This window comes from Argiope bruennichi, chromosome X2 (genome assembly GCF_947563725.1).
Source record: "Argiope bruennichi chromosome X2, qqArgBrue1.1, whole genome shotgun sequence".
NCBI classification, from domain to species: domain Eukaryota; kingdom Metazoa; phylum Arthropoda; class Arachnida; order Araneae; family Araneidae; genus Argiope; species Argiope bruennichi.
The window spans coordinates 127594865-127609963 of NC_079163.1; the positions used below are offsets into that span (position 1 = coordinate 127594865).

Here is a 15099-nt window from a genome sequence, read left to right on the forward strand (position 1 = left end):
TGCTTTGTTATACCATATATGCATTTATTGTGTCTGTTTCTTGTATAATTCTTATTTTTATTTGAAGTGTATTATTTATGATTCTTTAATTTGTTGTAACAATGTAAATAAAGATATATTTTTAATTTTTTTTGTTCCATATTTTTTTAATTTTTTTATTCAGCTGTATTCGCCATTTACCATACAAATGCTGCTATTGAATCATTTAAATGTAAAAAAATGTAAATATCATTCGTAGTAAAGTAAAAGTAAATTTGTTATTTGTATTAATGGTGATAATGATGATAATAACAATGATTAGTTAGTATTTGAAATTGACTGATAAGCATCATCAACATTATATCCATATTAATTATTTATTGAATTAAATAATAGTTCTGCTTTCTTTTTATTCTTAAATTCCAGTTATTTGCATTCAATTACTTTTAATACTGAAATATACTTTTATCTTTCAGTTATAAACCTTAATATAGCTTGCGTTAAAGTGGCTATTTTGTTATTAAACTCTGTTTTATAATTATTTTCAATGTTTTATAATTATTTTCATATCCAATGTTTTATTAGCAATAATTTTTTCTCTTAGAATTGAAATAGTTAATTTATTACAATGTAATTATTTGAGGAATAAATTCTTTGATATGAGATTAAATTTCGAAAATTAAAATTCATTCAGTTTTGTTTTGCTTGGTTAGGAATTTAAAAAGAATCTAGGAATCATTATCATGTGTTTGTGACGAGAATATTTTTAATATGACAAATTTGCTTATGTTTGTGATAAAATTTAAATGGTAGCAGAATGATTTTCAGAAATAATTGAGGAATGATTTTATTTTTGGAAAGATTATAGTAAGTTCATTAAAAAATACTTTTTGTTTTAAAAAATACTATTTGTACAAACGTTTTCCGAGCTAAATTTCAACTAATAATTTTCTAATTTAAATGGAATTAAATAGTTCTCTTTCAGAAAAGAATGCGATTGATAATGATGTTTCTGTATAGTACAGATATGGAACTGTAGTTTGAACAATGAAAGCGAAAATTTGAAACTATTTTATTTGAAAGCTGACTTTGCTCTGTCTTTCTATTTCAAAAGTATTAGTTGTATATATAACCTCAAAATACTGACTGGGATAAAAAAGAAAAATATAAAATCTTCTCTAATTATACAAAATATATATAAAAAAATTAAATGGACATAATTTTTTTTATTTTTCAGAAAAGCTGTCCGTCGAGTTGAAGGTAAGTTTAAATTTGTATGATTAAATATTAAGATTATATGCATCATAGGAAAGGAGAAATGATTACAAATAAACTGTGAAATTACTCAAATTTTCTTCTAAAATTAGCATACAATATTACATAATCTCGTGAGAACGTCATAAATTAGAACATTGAAAAGTTTAATAAATTCTTCAAAATACATAAATGTTGTTAAAAATTGTTTACTGCATTTCTGGCGAAATCTTGAAGATGGAGTTTTTAAAAAGGAAAAATCTCAATTTTACCGCGCTCATCTGCTAGAAAATCCTTTGTTGTTGTAATTTTTAAATTTATTTGTGCAAAAGGACAACTATATAATTTCAAATACAATCATGGAGGGAACTTTTATATTTTCTCGCTAATTTACTCATACAATTGAGTAGCTATGGATTAAACTAAATATTCTTAGAATCTTGAATTTGTTTGTAGTCTGAGAGAACATTCAAACAATTTATGATGTTGGAATAATTAAAAATGTTGTTTTCAAATTATATAATTTAATACTAGAAAAGGAAAATTATTGGATTAAACAAGGAAGAGAATAGTAACAGAATCTGAGGTTCTGCTTTTATGGCTGGCACGTATGATTGTTTTTTTGGCTTTTGTCATGATTATGAAATATTTAATATAAGATTTGTGTTGGGGAAAGTTCGTAAAATAATACATTACTAAAAGTTTTCTTTGGGAATGTTTAAATCCCGTATGATGTATATTTAAATTTGAGAAAATAGTAGTTTCATATTTCTATAAACGTATTTTGACATTACAGATAAAATATTTTTTTAAACTTTTTATTTTTATTTATTACATGAATGACAGAAATGCTTAATCCTCCATAAATATTCAAAATCTAAAATCAAATTTTGAAAATTAGGATTCACATACACGATAATAATTAAATAGTTCCAAGTATATTGGCATATTTTATGGCACGTACATGTCCGGTAGTTATCATATCTAATATCATTCGTTTTTTATATTCCTTATTCCATAAAATGTTTAAAAAAAATGGAGGATGTGCTCAGTTCCAGTGCATAAAATTATTTTGGTGCTTGAGCTTCATTCTTGCTCTCTTTTTTCGCTTCTTGGACCTTAGGTTCCGTAGCATTTTTTGCCTCGTTCTTTTCAGTATCGGGCCCAAAATTGGAACGCACGACACTATCTGAAAGTAGTATAACTTTCCCATCTCTTAACTGCCTTTTCATCTCGTCACTGAGCTCGCTGCTGATCTTGTGGCTTGCAATTACTTGGGGTTCGAAAGGATTATCCATGGTTTGAGGCTCAGGAGCTGTTAAGTTTTGAGGATTGTAGAAGTAAGGGTATGGCTTATAAATATGCTTCGCATCTGGATGATAAAGACCCAAAGAGAGATTTTGCTCCGGATTTGGTAAATTCTGAGGTGCCTGTTTCTGCATTTGTGAGATCTGATTCTTCATAAGAAAATCCTGATGTTGTTTCTGAAGCTTCTGTATAGTGTTCTTGATGCCATCTTGATAAATTTGTTGGTTAGTGCGGAGAGGGTTATTTGCCATATGAGTTTGGTATTTCCGAGCAAGTACTTGTTGGTTGACTGGACTTCTCTGGAAAGAGTTATTCATGTGGACATGTTTATATGGATTATAAGGAAGATGAACGACTCGTGGTCTCCAAATTCTAGGTTTGATATGCGAAATCATTGCATCATTAGTGCTTACATCTTGGACGTTTTGGAAGTATTTTCCATTATCTGCGTGATCCAAATTTTCAGCGTTTAATTTTTGACCAAACATCATAGGATGCATTGAGCCTGAAATGCCAATAGAAAAAAGAAGCGAATAAATGTAAAACTTTGAAGACTGTACAAAATACATAAATAATTAGTAGTTTTTATTTATATTTTCACTTTTCTCTTAAAAAGAAAAATATATATATAGTTTAATACATTCCATTATTTTGTTTGTGCTTTTTTTAATATTTCGAAGCTAAAAAATTGAAATGCTGTTAGTTATTTTGCTCCGATAAGAAGTTCTGGATTCTTTTCTCGACATACGTACTTATAATTGTTTTTTTTAAATTAATATATCATTTCCCTTTAAAACTTCTAAAAATCTAAAGAATTAATTATAATTTTTACATAATATAACGCCATCCTGTGCTCCGGTACCTATAACACTAAGTTATCTAACCAGATGGATGAGCACAAAATGGAAGGGAAAAAATGTTAAAAGAAAGAAAGAGACGACAAACCATCCAGGGATCTCCAGAGAGAATCCCATCGGTGTCAAATCCTACACGACTGTATTCAATTTTTGGTGAAGTAATAACTAAATGGAGGGGGCAAGAATATTTAAACAAATGGTGAGTACGGGAAATGAGATTACTAACTGAAAAGGAAAAAATTGCTTTTATTTGAAACGCAGATATACCACAATGATAATTATCAGAATTATCTGTATTAATAGACATTATATATTTCTGGATTATAGAAATAATAACTCGGCTATGTTTTGAAAATATTTTTATACGAAAATGTTCCTAAGCTAAAACGATTTCTGGTTCATTTCGAAATATTTTTTATTCAGAAATATTCTCGTTTTGTTTTCACAACCACAAAAAATGCATGGCGATACTTCTTGTATATATATTAACACTTACCATGAAATCGATGATTATTCAAGTGCAATGAACTCAAGATTTCCTCTTCGGGTTCTCCTAAACGCTGTAATTCAGCCACCTACAATTGAAATGATTTTTATATAAAAATAATTTAATATAGATATCAAATGGTATATGTAAAAATCATTTGATATCTCTTTTAAGAAAAAATGATTTTATTAGTTATATAATTGGAAAGTATTCACGAAAAACCTGATGTACATATTTAGAAATCAAATGATGAAAATCAATTTAAATCGTGAGCTACAATTGATTAAGAAGAATCTTTTTCATTCTTATATTTATCACTCATCACTGTCAAATGTGAATTGCGTGTTATCATCTGAGACAGAATTTTTTGTGAGCATCAGAAATTTTGTGTAATAACCAGTAAAAGTGTTTCAAAATATGCTAATTTAGAATGTGAAAGGGCATCCTGCAGGTGGATATAGGATGTGATATAAAGCATAGTAAGTTAAGATACTGTGCATTTGCATGTCAAATGGCATGCTCAATGACGTTTATCATGGTGCTGAAATATCATAGAAGTTTCTTCCAATAAACAATACTTCTATGTAATGCGTGTTTGCTACCAGAGATGTAACTATTTTTCTTTATTTTCCTTTCTTGTTCCATTCTTAACACTTATCACACTTCTGAATAAGTCTTTTAGTAATTGGCAATTGTTAAATTTAAATCTGTAATTATTACTATAAATATAAAAAATATATATAACGAAAGAATTTTGTGAAGTTATATAAAAATTATCCTAAGAACAAACAAGTTTCTTTTTCCTGTTTTCAGTAATAAAATTAATACGAAGTTATACAATATTACCATAAGTAGTAATAAACTGTGTGATACCTCGACCTAGCCAGAGTCCTTAAGGGAAACTTGATGGGGCCGCCGAAGAACAACCCCACCAAGCATGAAGCAACAAATGACACTTCATGACAGTGGACCCTTACAAACAATAAAAACCCTTCTAGATAAAACGCATATTGGTACAGAAAAGAATAGGGGGGAAAAATTCATTTTGACGTTACATATTAAGTCTTTACTGATTCGGTGAAGCGGGGAGTGGGCTCTCAACAAGCCCTCACTTCTGGACTTGAAGCGCCCGCCTTCAGCCTCCGAGTGCGATCCGCTCTGAAGATAGCGTCAGGTTGGAAGTTTGACTGGAGCGGTACATCTGTCAAAAGGTAAAGCCCTGTTCCGACGAACTGTGCCTTGATCTGAATCATTTTGCCCTCTTTCTCCTCTCTTGTGGTTTTCTGGGGTTCTTTGATGTCTGTTCATTTTACCGACGATTTGCGGGAAGCTCCCGATCGCCGTCCACAAGCGGGAATGGTCCAACAATGGATCAGTTAGTAGATTTATGACCAAATCTGTAAGGCTACAGGTCGCCGAAACGGGGCTTAACGCATGTGTCCTAAGGCGAGCTCAGCGAAGACAGATGGCTATTTACAACTCTGTAAATGAGTAGCATGTGTTGTCAATCTTTGTATTATTTGAAAATGTGCGAATTGAACGATTGCTTTTATATAATATATAGAATGTTTGCGTGTTTTTTAACCAAATTATTGATTTCATCAAATTCATAGGAGCATCTATGTCTTTTTATGTATATAAATAAAAACTAGATTGAATTAGATTTAATAAAGTGTTAGTTTTTAACATTCATGTTTGTATAATCATAGTTGAAACAGGATTACCTATTATCTAAAGCAAAAATTTTTAAAATTATCTTTCCTGGAGAAATAGTTTTGAACATGTTTGAAATTTCACTTGAGTTTTTAAAAAGTTATGTGCTGATGTCCATCAAGTTCGTCTTTGTCTAGGTTATTTCAGAAATTAAAAAGATATATCCATTTTTTTATCCATTCCATTTTTTATATAAATATCATTTTTAATTAAAAAAGATTTGCCTTTAATAGAGATATCTATAAAGCAGGGTGCTGAAAAGCCGCAATCTTCTTCTCCTTAAATAATTTGTTCCTATTTTTTGACGCTGTATGATCTTTATTTTTATCTTGTTCATATACAATTATTCTGTTTTCTGTAGCCAAACATTTTTTTTATTTCTTCCATTTTACACATTACCTATCTGCAAAAATTTTTCTTCTTAAGGAGTTAATAGTTGAGGAAGTTAACATTTATTTATTATTGTTATCTACCTTTTTACAGCTGAAAAAATATTCATTGTCAGACTGAGTGATTTTATGCGTAGAAAGTTTTAAATCAAAACCTTTTCGAGGAATATCGTGCTGCCATCTAACGTTGAATTCTGCTACAATGAATGTCGCCAATATTATCGTGTAGTCAATCAAGTATTTTCTATAAAAGTAAAACTGACTTCCAGCTGAAGGAATAAAAAATCACATCGTCCATTTTGAACTTTCAACAACGAAAATTATCTCTAGGCTTTGTTGAAAAAGTATCTCTTGAAGATTTATGAAGATGTGAAGGGCACAAATTTTATAGTTAAAATTATTGAAAAAGGGAAGGGGGCAATGGATCGAAATATTGTAGCGTCGCTTCAGACAGAAAAAGAACAATTTCTATTTTCTCTCATAATTGCAACTCATTTTATCAAACGAGTATTACTAATAAATATTTTAATAAAATTTTTTTTTGTAGCGCATTCAAAAGCAGATTTAATTTTTTTAAAAACTAATTCCTACCTTTTAGTTTTTAATTTATAATTCATTATTAAAAATATTATAGTGTCTTGAAATCAATTTTCAAAGCCACCTGGTGCCACTTTTGGTAAATTTTATTAAAATTAAATGGCTAACTATTTATTAAGTTCCGAAGATAACAAAGCAGTGTGGTGCCATCGAGAAAGCATATGTGAACAAAATTTCCATACTCGTGCCGCTGGAGAAGTGAATGAAAAATGGGTTACGTAATTTGATTGTTATAAGCACGAAATAAGTCAAGTTAAATAAAAATGGGCAAAAAAGGGGGAGAGATCTGATGACTTCACTTAACACTGAAGCATGTCTTCAAGATTTTTTAGCGTTACATGTCTACATTCTTAGAAGAATCATTCAATTAAAAAAATGTTTGAACTATTTTCATTGAGTTGAGATCGAACTATTTACTTGTGATTAACACCATTCACGATTCTTAACGAGCCACATTCATCCTAAGATTTTTGATCAAGTTCAGACTTATTGATTGCAATTAGCATGCAATAACTTTAGCCCTTAAACTGCTAACTGCTCTTAAGCGCTTCACGTGAGCGTGCGGCCGATAGTAGCGGTCGCTTGATAGTTCATGTCGGACGTGTATGCACTTATATTAAGCAAAGGGTTATTTAATATTTGTCCTCCTTCGATTAACATGAAGAATTTTGGTGCTTCATTGTAGCTGAAAATGAAGATTTGAAATATCATTTCCAAAAGTGCCATTACCAGAATGAAGTATGAAAGATCTTGACAAGATGCTGCCTGAATTTCCGTTTCTTGAAATATTTATTTCCTTCTAAAATCTGAAATCATTTAAAATTTACACAAGGCATAGTTTGTAAGGGGGGATTGTTTGGAAGAGCAGATTGAAATCATAATAGAAAATACCGAAAATGAAGTAATTTTGTACAGAATTTTTTTACTATGCCAACATTAAAGCTTATTTTTAAAATTTCTTCGTTTTTAATTGTTATTATAACATTTATTTTCACATTTCTAAAATTATTTTTGACGATTCTTCAAACATCATTTTTTTAATTGAAAATTGAGAGAAAAAATTTCCTGTCGTCCACCTGAAAGGTAATGGTAGATTCTGTTTGTCCAGAAAATATAAAGAATCCCTTCTCCCCATTCCTTCTCTGATTTCTCTAGCTGCCATTTCCATTTTTAGAAAATCACTTTTTCTCTTCTAAAGACAACCATTTCCTTCTCTAATTTCACTAAAAAGCAGTTGAAACAAGAGGATGGATGAAAATTACTTTGCAATCCCTACGCCGCTGCAATTATCGGAAAACTTTCAATACAAAAGCTGTTCGCGTCATATGAATCATCTTTCACCTGCAACCGTAAGAGAATTGTGAGGAAATTGAAAGTTCCTCCCCCACAATCCCCTCCCTTTGATCTGTATGGCTATTTGTGATTTTCACACTCGTTTAAATAAATTTATTTCCTTTTCAAATACATTCAAACACATTTGAATTATCTTATTTACAAGTTAATATGGACGAAGCATTATATATATATATATATTGCTTCAGTCATTTTAGTATTAACTTAAGTAACTACATTTTTTATATTTTGAAATAGTAGCAAACTCACTTCATACAAAATTTTGGAGGAAGAAAATTAAATAATTATTTATGAAATGTAAAAGGAAAGATGCCTTACCGGAGGCCTGCCTGGGATAATCAATAGAAATACCACTCTTCAATAAGCGCCAGCTGGAACATGAAAGGCTGGCTGCCGTGCAAAACAAATAAGGCTGTGGGACTCTTACAAAATTATAGCATTACTACCTCATAACAGCCAGATTGCCCATCAATGATTATAGATTGGTAGGCTGTCCAACTTCATCGTCAGGCAATTGAGAACATAGGCTCATCTAGAATTTTATCTGTTTTCTTTTCATATTCGTACTATCGGCACCCTTTTCATGAGATTACTAGCAACCGCCACAATTCACTAGGATTTCCTTGGTTTTGACGCTGCCTTATTCAAAAGATGCCAAATTAGATAAGAAGGAAGCCTGAAGATTCATCGTATATGTGGGCCTCGTGCATGTAAAATCTGAAGTCGTGGGCCAGACGCCCTTCCATTTGAGTGATATGGAAATATGGATGGAGGAGCGTGTCATTTCAAGTATCGTCTTCGTCATCTGACAAGGGATCAAAATTACAAGGTCCATTTCCAAATAGTCTTAGTATTGCTTCCAAATGGGACTTTAATACAACTAAACTGAATTAAAACTTAAACAAAAAGTTGTAAATAAATAAAATAAAACTTACCTCTTCGGCAAGGTTTTGTTTAATCCGGGACTTCTCACGCTCCTGTAACAAATGTACATTATTATTGCAAAGCAGTTTCATAATTCTTTAAGAGCAAAAATAAGTCGATCAACAGTTCAATTAATATTTATTAGAAACATGAATTTAAAAGTTTAAATAAAGAAATTAAGACTCCTCGTGTAAGATTCATGTTGCTATGAAAGAGGCGTTTATATATATAAAAAATAAAGTTAAGATAAAAGTGGCAATCGTTTCCCTATGTGCTGTAATGCATACCTGCAATTTTGATGTCCTTATAGTCAGAATTTTTTCTTTTTTAAATTGGTCTAAATTAGCATAATTTATCTCTAATTACCTCACGCCTATCCCCAACCAAACTATACCCTTTTTCAAATTGAAATGCCGTATTTATACATTTCAATAATTTCTAAATATTTACCAGGAGAGAAGTTAAGAGATTTAATTATCAGATAATATCCATTGCAACTAGGAAGAAAAGGCGAAACAATTGATTGCTTCAGAGATGAAATAAAAATAATTTCCGCTCTTATTAAAAAGTAGCAATCAATTAAAAACTTTATTAGAGAGCTTCTCTAGAATTGTTTGTAATATTTGAATGAACTTGCATGTAAATAAATAAGAAAATACAAAGAATGCATTAGCTAAACACTACCGAACTAACTATGTTCACTTTTGAAAGCCTCAGTGTAATGCAGACTGAACTAAATATTTTGGAAGAAATAGAATAAAGGTTAGGAAGAGATGTTTTCTAAGAATGATATGAAAAAAAAGTTTGACATAAAAAGTTATGCTGTTAAGGGTAAAATAATACGAAGGAAATTGTGAAAAAATGTTTTTGTCATTTTTAACTCGCAGTACTTAGAAGTCACTTTAATCATTTTTTTTATATTCATAATACGGTCGTTTTTACCTGATGGTATTCACTAGTACGAGAAAAATATAATTTCGAAAGCAAGTTGACAGTTGAAGGTAGAAATAAAGTGATTTAATTAATATTTTAATAAATTGTTATTTTTTAAAGTTTCAATACTTGATTCCCTACTGCATTTCAAATAGCAAATAATTTGAAATGCGCATATGGTGTGAATAAAATATTTTTAGCACGACTTTTCCTCGAAATGCCAACATTTGAAATATTCTGTTTCCAAAATTTCTTCCTTGAAATTGCCCAGAAAGTATAATGAGAAAACCAAAATACTTTGTATATTAAAATTATTTAGCTTTCATTAACTTGAGGCAAATGGAGCATTTTGAAATAATTGTGATGTATAGTCAACTTGGTTCTTACACCATAAAATCGAAAAACAAACTACCTTAAATCAAAATGTGTCTAAATTTTTATATTTTTTATGGCATATACTGATCGCAACAATTTGTATTAAAGATTAAATTTGTCATTAAATTTATCGAAGATGCTTTCCTACTTTCTTTTAAGATACTCATTGCACCCACCATTCTATCTACAAATAATATACCATGTTTTCTGTCACATAATCATGAGAAATATCATTCTTATTGACAAAAAATATATTAACTAGTTTTGGGACAATAATATTAAAAATTTAAAGAAAGGAAATTACATTAAAGATATACAACGACGATTGATAAAAATGTTTCGCAAATAATTTTTTCAAAAAATTATTCCTTTTGAAGCTGGAATATTCATCAACGCAAATTGTTTTTCCTGTTATTTTATGCCACTAAAACTGTATATCCTTAGACAATAGGTTTTTCCCCTTGTAAGACCACTATTCAATCAATACCAAACTTTACAAGAACGTGAATAAATTACCATAAATACTCAAACTCCAAACAATTCTTGGCCTCTAATGAAGTATGGAGAGCTTAACGCTCTGCAGCAATTAACTTTCTATTTGAGAATCGAGATTTAGAAATGGTAGATTTTAATTTCCTCGCTTTAAATGCATTTCCGCCGGATTCTACAAATGCCAGATCCATCGCGTCCTTATTGGAATCCTTCTCAAGTGGAGAATCCGTATAAATTCTTGACTCCCGTTAGTTACGTGTTTCTGTCTTTCATTTATTTCTGTCTCTGAAGTAATTGAAACAGCATTCATCAGAACTTTTAAGTATTCTTCTCCGAATGAATGGGGAAATATGTTTGGGGAAAATCGAATTGTGTAATAGGAGAAATTCCCTATACTCGATATGTTTTTTGAAAAGGAAAACGAATTGGGTATTATAATAAGATTCATTTCGAGGTAAAAGTGTCTCCAGAGGAAAGTATGTTTTGATTTTTCATTGTGTTTATATTATTTATGACAAATAATACAAACAAGACACAACAATAATAATAATTTCGGAATTAATAAGTTAGACATTGTTTCAGCTTCCAGAATTAATTAAAAATTAAAATTTTAACTTTCTTTGCTAGAATTTTGAAATAATCAAAAGGATTTTTTTGAGGACCTTGTAGGAAACACTAGCATTTCATTCAACGAATCTATAATTCACAAATTATCAAAATATTATTCCTTTGTGAAGCCCTTTCAATGAGATTAACTATGGAAACAATGAACTTTGCCAGTTTGGAAGATTGTTGTATTTACAATGGTTGATGTTAAATGAAATTCTAAAAGGTAGGAGATAATTAAAAAAATTTTTAAAAATATTAATATGAATGCCTTTTTAAAACTTTTTATTACATTTATTTATAAATAAAAATAAGACAATAAAGTAAGTTAATTACCAAAATCACTTAAAGTTTCTACGGATGGTCAAGTGATCGGTTGCATTTTTTTTTCTGGGACTCCGGATAAAAAGATATAAAAAGTAAACTTAAATCAGGACGTGAAATGAACGAATGGTGTGCAATGTGATCGGCTTACAAGGATTGGGTGGAGTAGATCGAAAGGAAAAACAAACGCAGTAAATGAGTATTTGAAAAGAAAATTTTCGAAAGAAGGAAAGAGCACCCATTGGTCTGCCCCAAAGAGTGAAAGGCAATAAATTTCTTCTTTTCTAGCTCCTCTTGTCCTATTTTGGTTTGTTTACAATTGCGTTTCAGACTATTTGGATTTATTCAAAAATGGCACTTAAACATCAAATATCAACCCCTGTTTAGCCTCAGAAATTCGACAAAAAATAAGAAATGTAAAATGAAAATTTGACAACTTAATATATATTTATATATTTAGTTAAAAAATGACAGAAATCTACTACCAAGTTTTGATATGCTGTAAACAGCTCCCTTGTCTATATTTTCCATTTTCATAGGATAAATTTATGCAAATGGAAATAAAAAAAAATAAACATTTTTTTTTTTTATTGAAGTTGAATGCTTAACTTCGTAAAATGAGTCCAAAAATTTCAGAAAGTTAAAAATTACTTGGTCTATAATTTCCATTTTTACATGATATATAATGAAATAAATATTTGTTTTTATTGTGAACGAGTATATAACTTCCTAAAATGAGTCCCAACAATTTATGAATGAAAAAAATTGCTTGTGACAAATTCATACCATTAGTTTTGATTTTTTTTTTGTGTCTAGATACATGAAATTGAAATGCACTTCTATAGTTTCTCAAAGAAATTCTGGAATGATTTCAACCATTTAAGGGCATAAAAAAATCCTTGACACATTTTAAAATTAAGTATAACAATAATTAATTGGTGTAAAAGAGTTTTGCATTAAGATTCTTCGTTTTGTGTGCGCTTGTGTGTATACGTGTGTAAAGACTACAAATTACTATTTGTATGTAGTTGGGCTGCAAATGCATACATTCGGAATTACCGTTTCTTTTTATAATGAAAACACTTACGCAGAGACAACATTTTAATCAAAACTGCATTTTCCATTGTCAAATAATTAATTTCTTATTTAATTTAAAAATGTGTTCAAGGACTTTTGGTATATCTTATATTTTTAGTTTTTTAAAGAACTTTTATTTTAATTTTTCCGTAAGAAATTCGAAATATTATCTTCTCGGGCTTTTAGTTCATAACTTGATACCACTTTCATACCATAAATACTCTATCGGACTCGAACTAAATGATTATGATGCTGATTTAAGTAATTGTGATCTTAATAATATTTGAAAATATTTATTGCAAATACTTGAAATTCGTAACGTATATTTAATGTGATTGTTAAATTGAAAGATAAAAGAAGAGTTTTCGAAGAGAATTTGTGCGTACTACAATAAACATTTGTTGTTTAATACCCTAGTATGTACGTTTGCCCATACTATCAATAATGAATTTTTTGTTACTTTAAGCTGGGAAGTTTTTCTACTTAATTCTTATCACAAAAATCAAAACCTGTTTCTAATGTTAAGATTTAAGAAATTTTAAATTTTAAGATAAATTTGTACTTACCAGGGCCAGTTTATTTGATGCCATTATGCTCATTCTCTTAGGAGGAGCTTCTGAAGTAACTTCCTCTGATGTTGTCGACGGTTCAACTGATGCTAGCTCAGCTTCCTGAGGTGTTATATTTTTTTGCAAGATGTCCGAAGCAATAATTTTATGTAAATTTCTCAATTCTTTTACCAATTCGTCTTCTTCATATTCCTCTGATTTCTTATCAAGCATTGGCTGCATTTCTAGCTTGGTAACAGAAGTTTCCGAGGCAGGATAATCTGTATTTGGCAAGAATTTAGATGTCTTGGACGTCATTTTATCACCCTGTTGCTTTTGGTCGGTTTCGCGGACGGCCGATTCTTGCAATTCTGAAGGCGTAGGTGAAACAACAGCATTATCAAGCGGGGTTGTGCTGACTGGTTCCTGGAGACAGAAAACCCCCCGCTTTATTATAATAAATGAATAAAGAATTTGTTCAGCTGAGTAAATATTTGTAAAGTTATTTTAAGGTTTTGAAGGAAATAAAAGTTCTATGATTATATTTAAAATTCATGCCTTTCAATGCTTGAACCATCTGCATTAATTATAAAAAAAAAAAAAGAGTCAAAAATTCGACATGTTCTCTTATTTCCTGATCCAATTCCACCTTTTTTATTTAATTAATGCAACAAAAGCTCTGTAAAATTGCTGACATTGACAAGTTCCCACATTCCAAGTGAAGGGATAAAAACTTGCCGATCTAACACATTCTTTTAAAAAAATCTTTGTAATTCCCTTACCTAAATCGACACGTGTAATGAAATCCCTAAAATCTCACAGTATATAATCATGGGGATAAATATTTCATTAGCTTTTCCTCTGTTCGCTCTTGTGTCGTTCTGTGTTGCTGTGTTGATGTGCCTCTTCGCTTCTGCTTATACATAAATTATGCCTCCCGTGATGGAAGAAAAGCGAAGTTTAAAATTCGAAAATGTTTTCTCCCTCTTCGGCCTCTGCTTAAAAAATTATGTTTACACGCACGCATGCACACACAAACACACACACACACACACACACACACACACACACACACACACACACACACACACACACACACACACACACACACACACACACACACACACACACACACACACACACACACACACACACACACACACACACACACACACACACACACACACACACACACACAATATAATATAATATGTATGTGTGTCATTTTCAATGCATTTTCCTTGGATATACCGTAATATTTCATCATACATTTGCTAATAAGGTAAAATAATAAAAATCTGGATATTTTTCTAGATTCAATAAATAAATAATAATGTTCAGGTAGAATTAAAATATTGAAAAGCCCAGACGGTATTTTTTAACATTAAACGGCGACTTTGATTTACACTTGATCAACATACACTGAAAATCTTTATCATCCTGTTCTAGAATTGTCACCTCTGCAACTGCAAATCCAAGACTTTGCCACCTTGCTTTTGCAGCTTTTTAATTCGCAAATATATAGCATTCGTTATGAAAATATAATTGCAAAGTTCGAAAGAATTGTTGATGAAATTGGCAGCATTTTGGTAATATTTTGTTAGGCTGGAAAGTTTTCAGGCATCACTCATATGATTAAAATTTTAACACATCAGTTGAATTGAATTTAAGGCTTATCAGTTGTTTGAGTGAGATTCATTTTGAATTTGGTTGATCAAAACTTCATTTCTTAATAAAGTTAGCAAATATTCACAAGAAAAAAGATACAGAATTTTGTTTATTAATATAATATCTACAAAACATTTTTATTTGTCTAATTTTAGTTTGATTTTAGCTTATCATGAACTTTTTTTTTAATTCTGGTTATTGTTTTTGCAAAATGC

At 30.2% G+C, this 15099-nt stretch overlaps 1 protein-coding gene across 2 annotated transcripts in view; it reads right to left on the reverse strand.

Annotated features, from left to right (window-relative positions):
• Positions 1-2082: 2082 nt before the first annotated feature.
• LOC129960551 (uncharacterized) overlaps positions 2083-15099 on the reverse strand; it is a 61211-nt gene continuing 48194 nt past the window's right edge. For both annotated transcript variants that reach the window (XM_056074039.1, XM_056074038.1), the window contains 4 exons: positions 13235-13642; positions 8873-8914; positions 3895-3973; positions 2083-3046 (listed from right to left, as the gene is read on the reverse strand). In XM_056074039.1, the coding sequence (XP_055930014.1) occupies positions 2301-3046; positions 3895-3973; positions 8873-8914; positions 13235-13642 (1275 nt within the window). In that variant the 3' untranslated portion in view covers positions 2083-2300. The remainder of the gene's footprint in view (positions 3047-3894; positions 3974-8872; positions 8915-13234; positions 13643-15099) is intronic.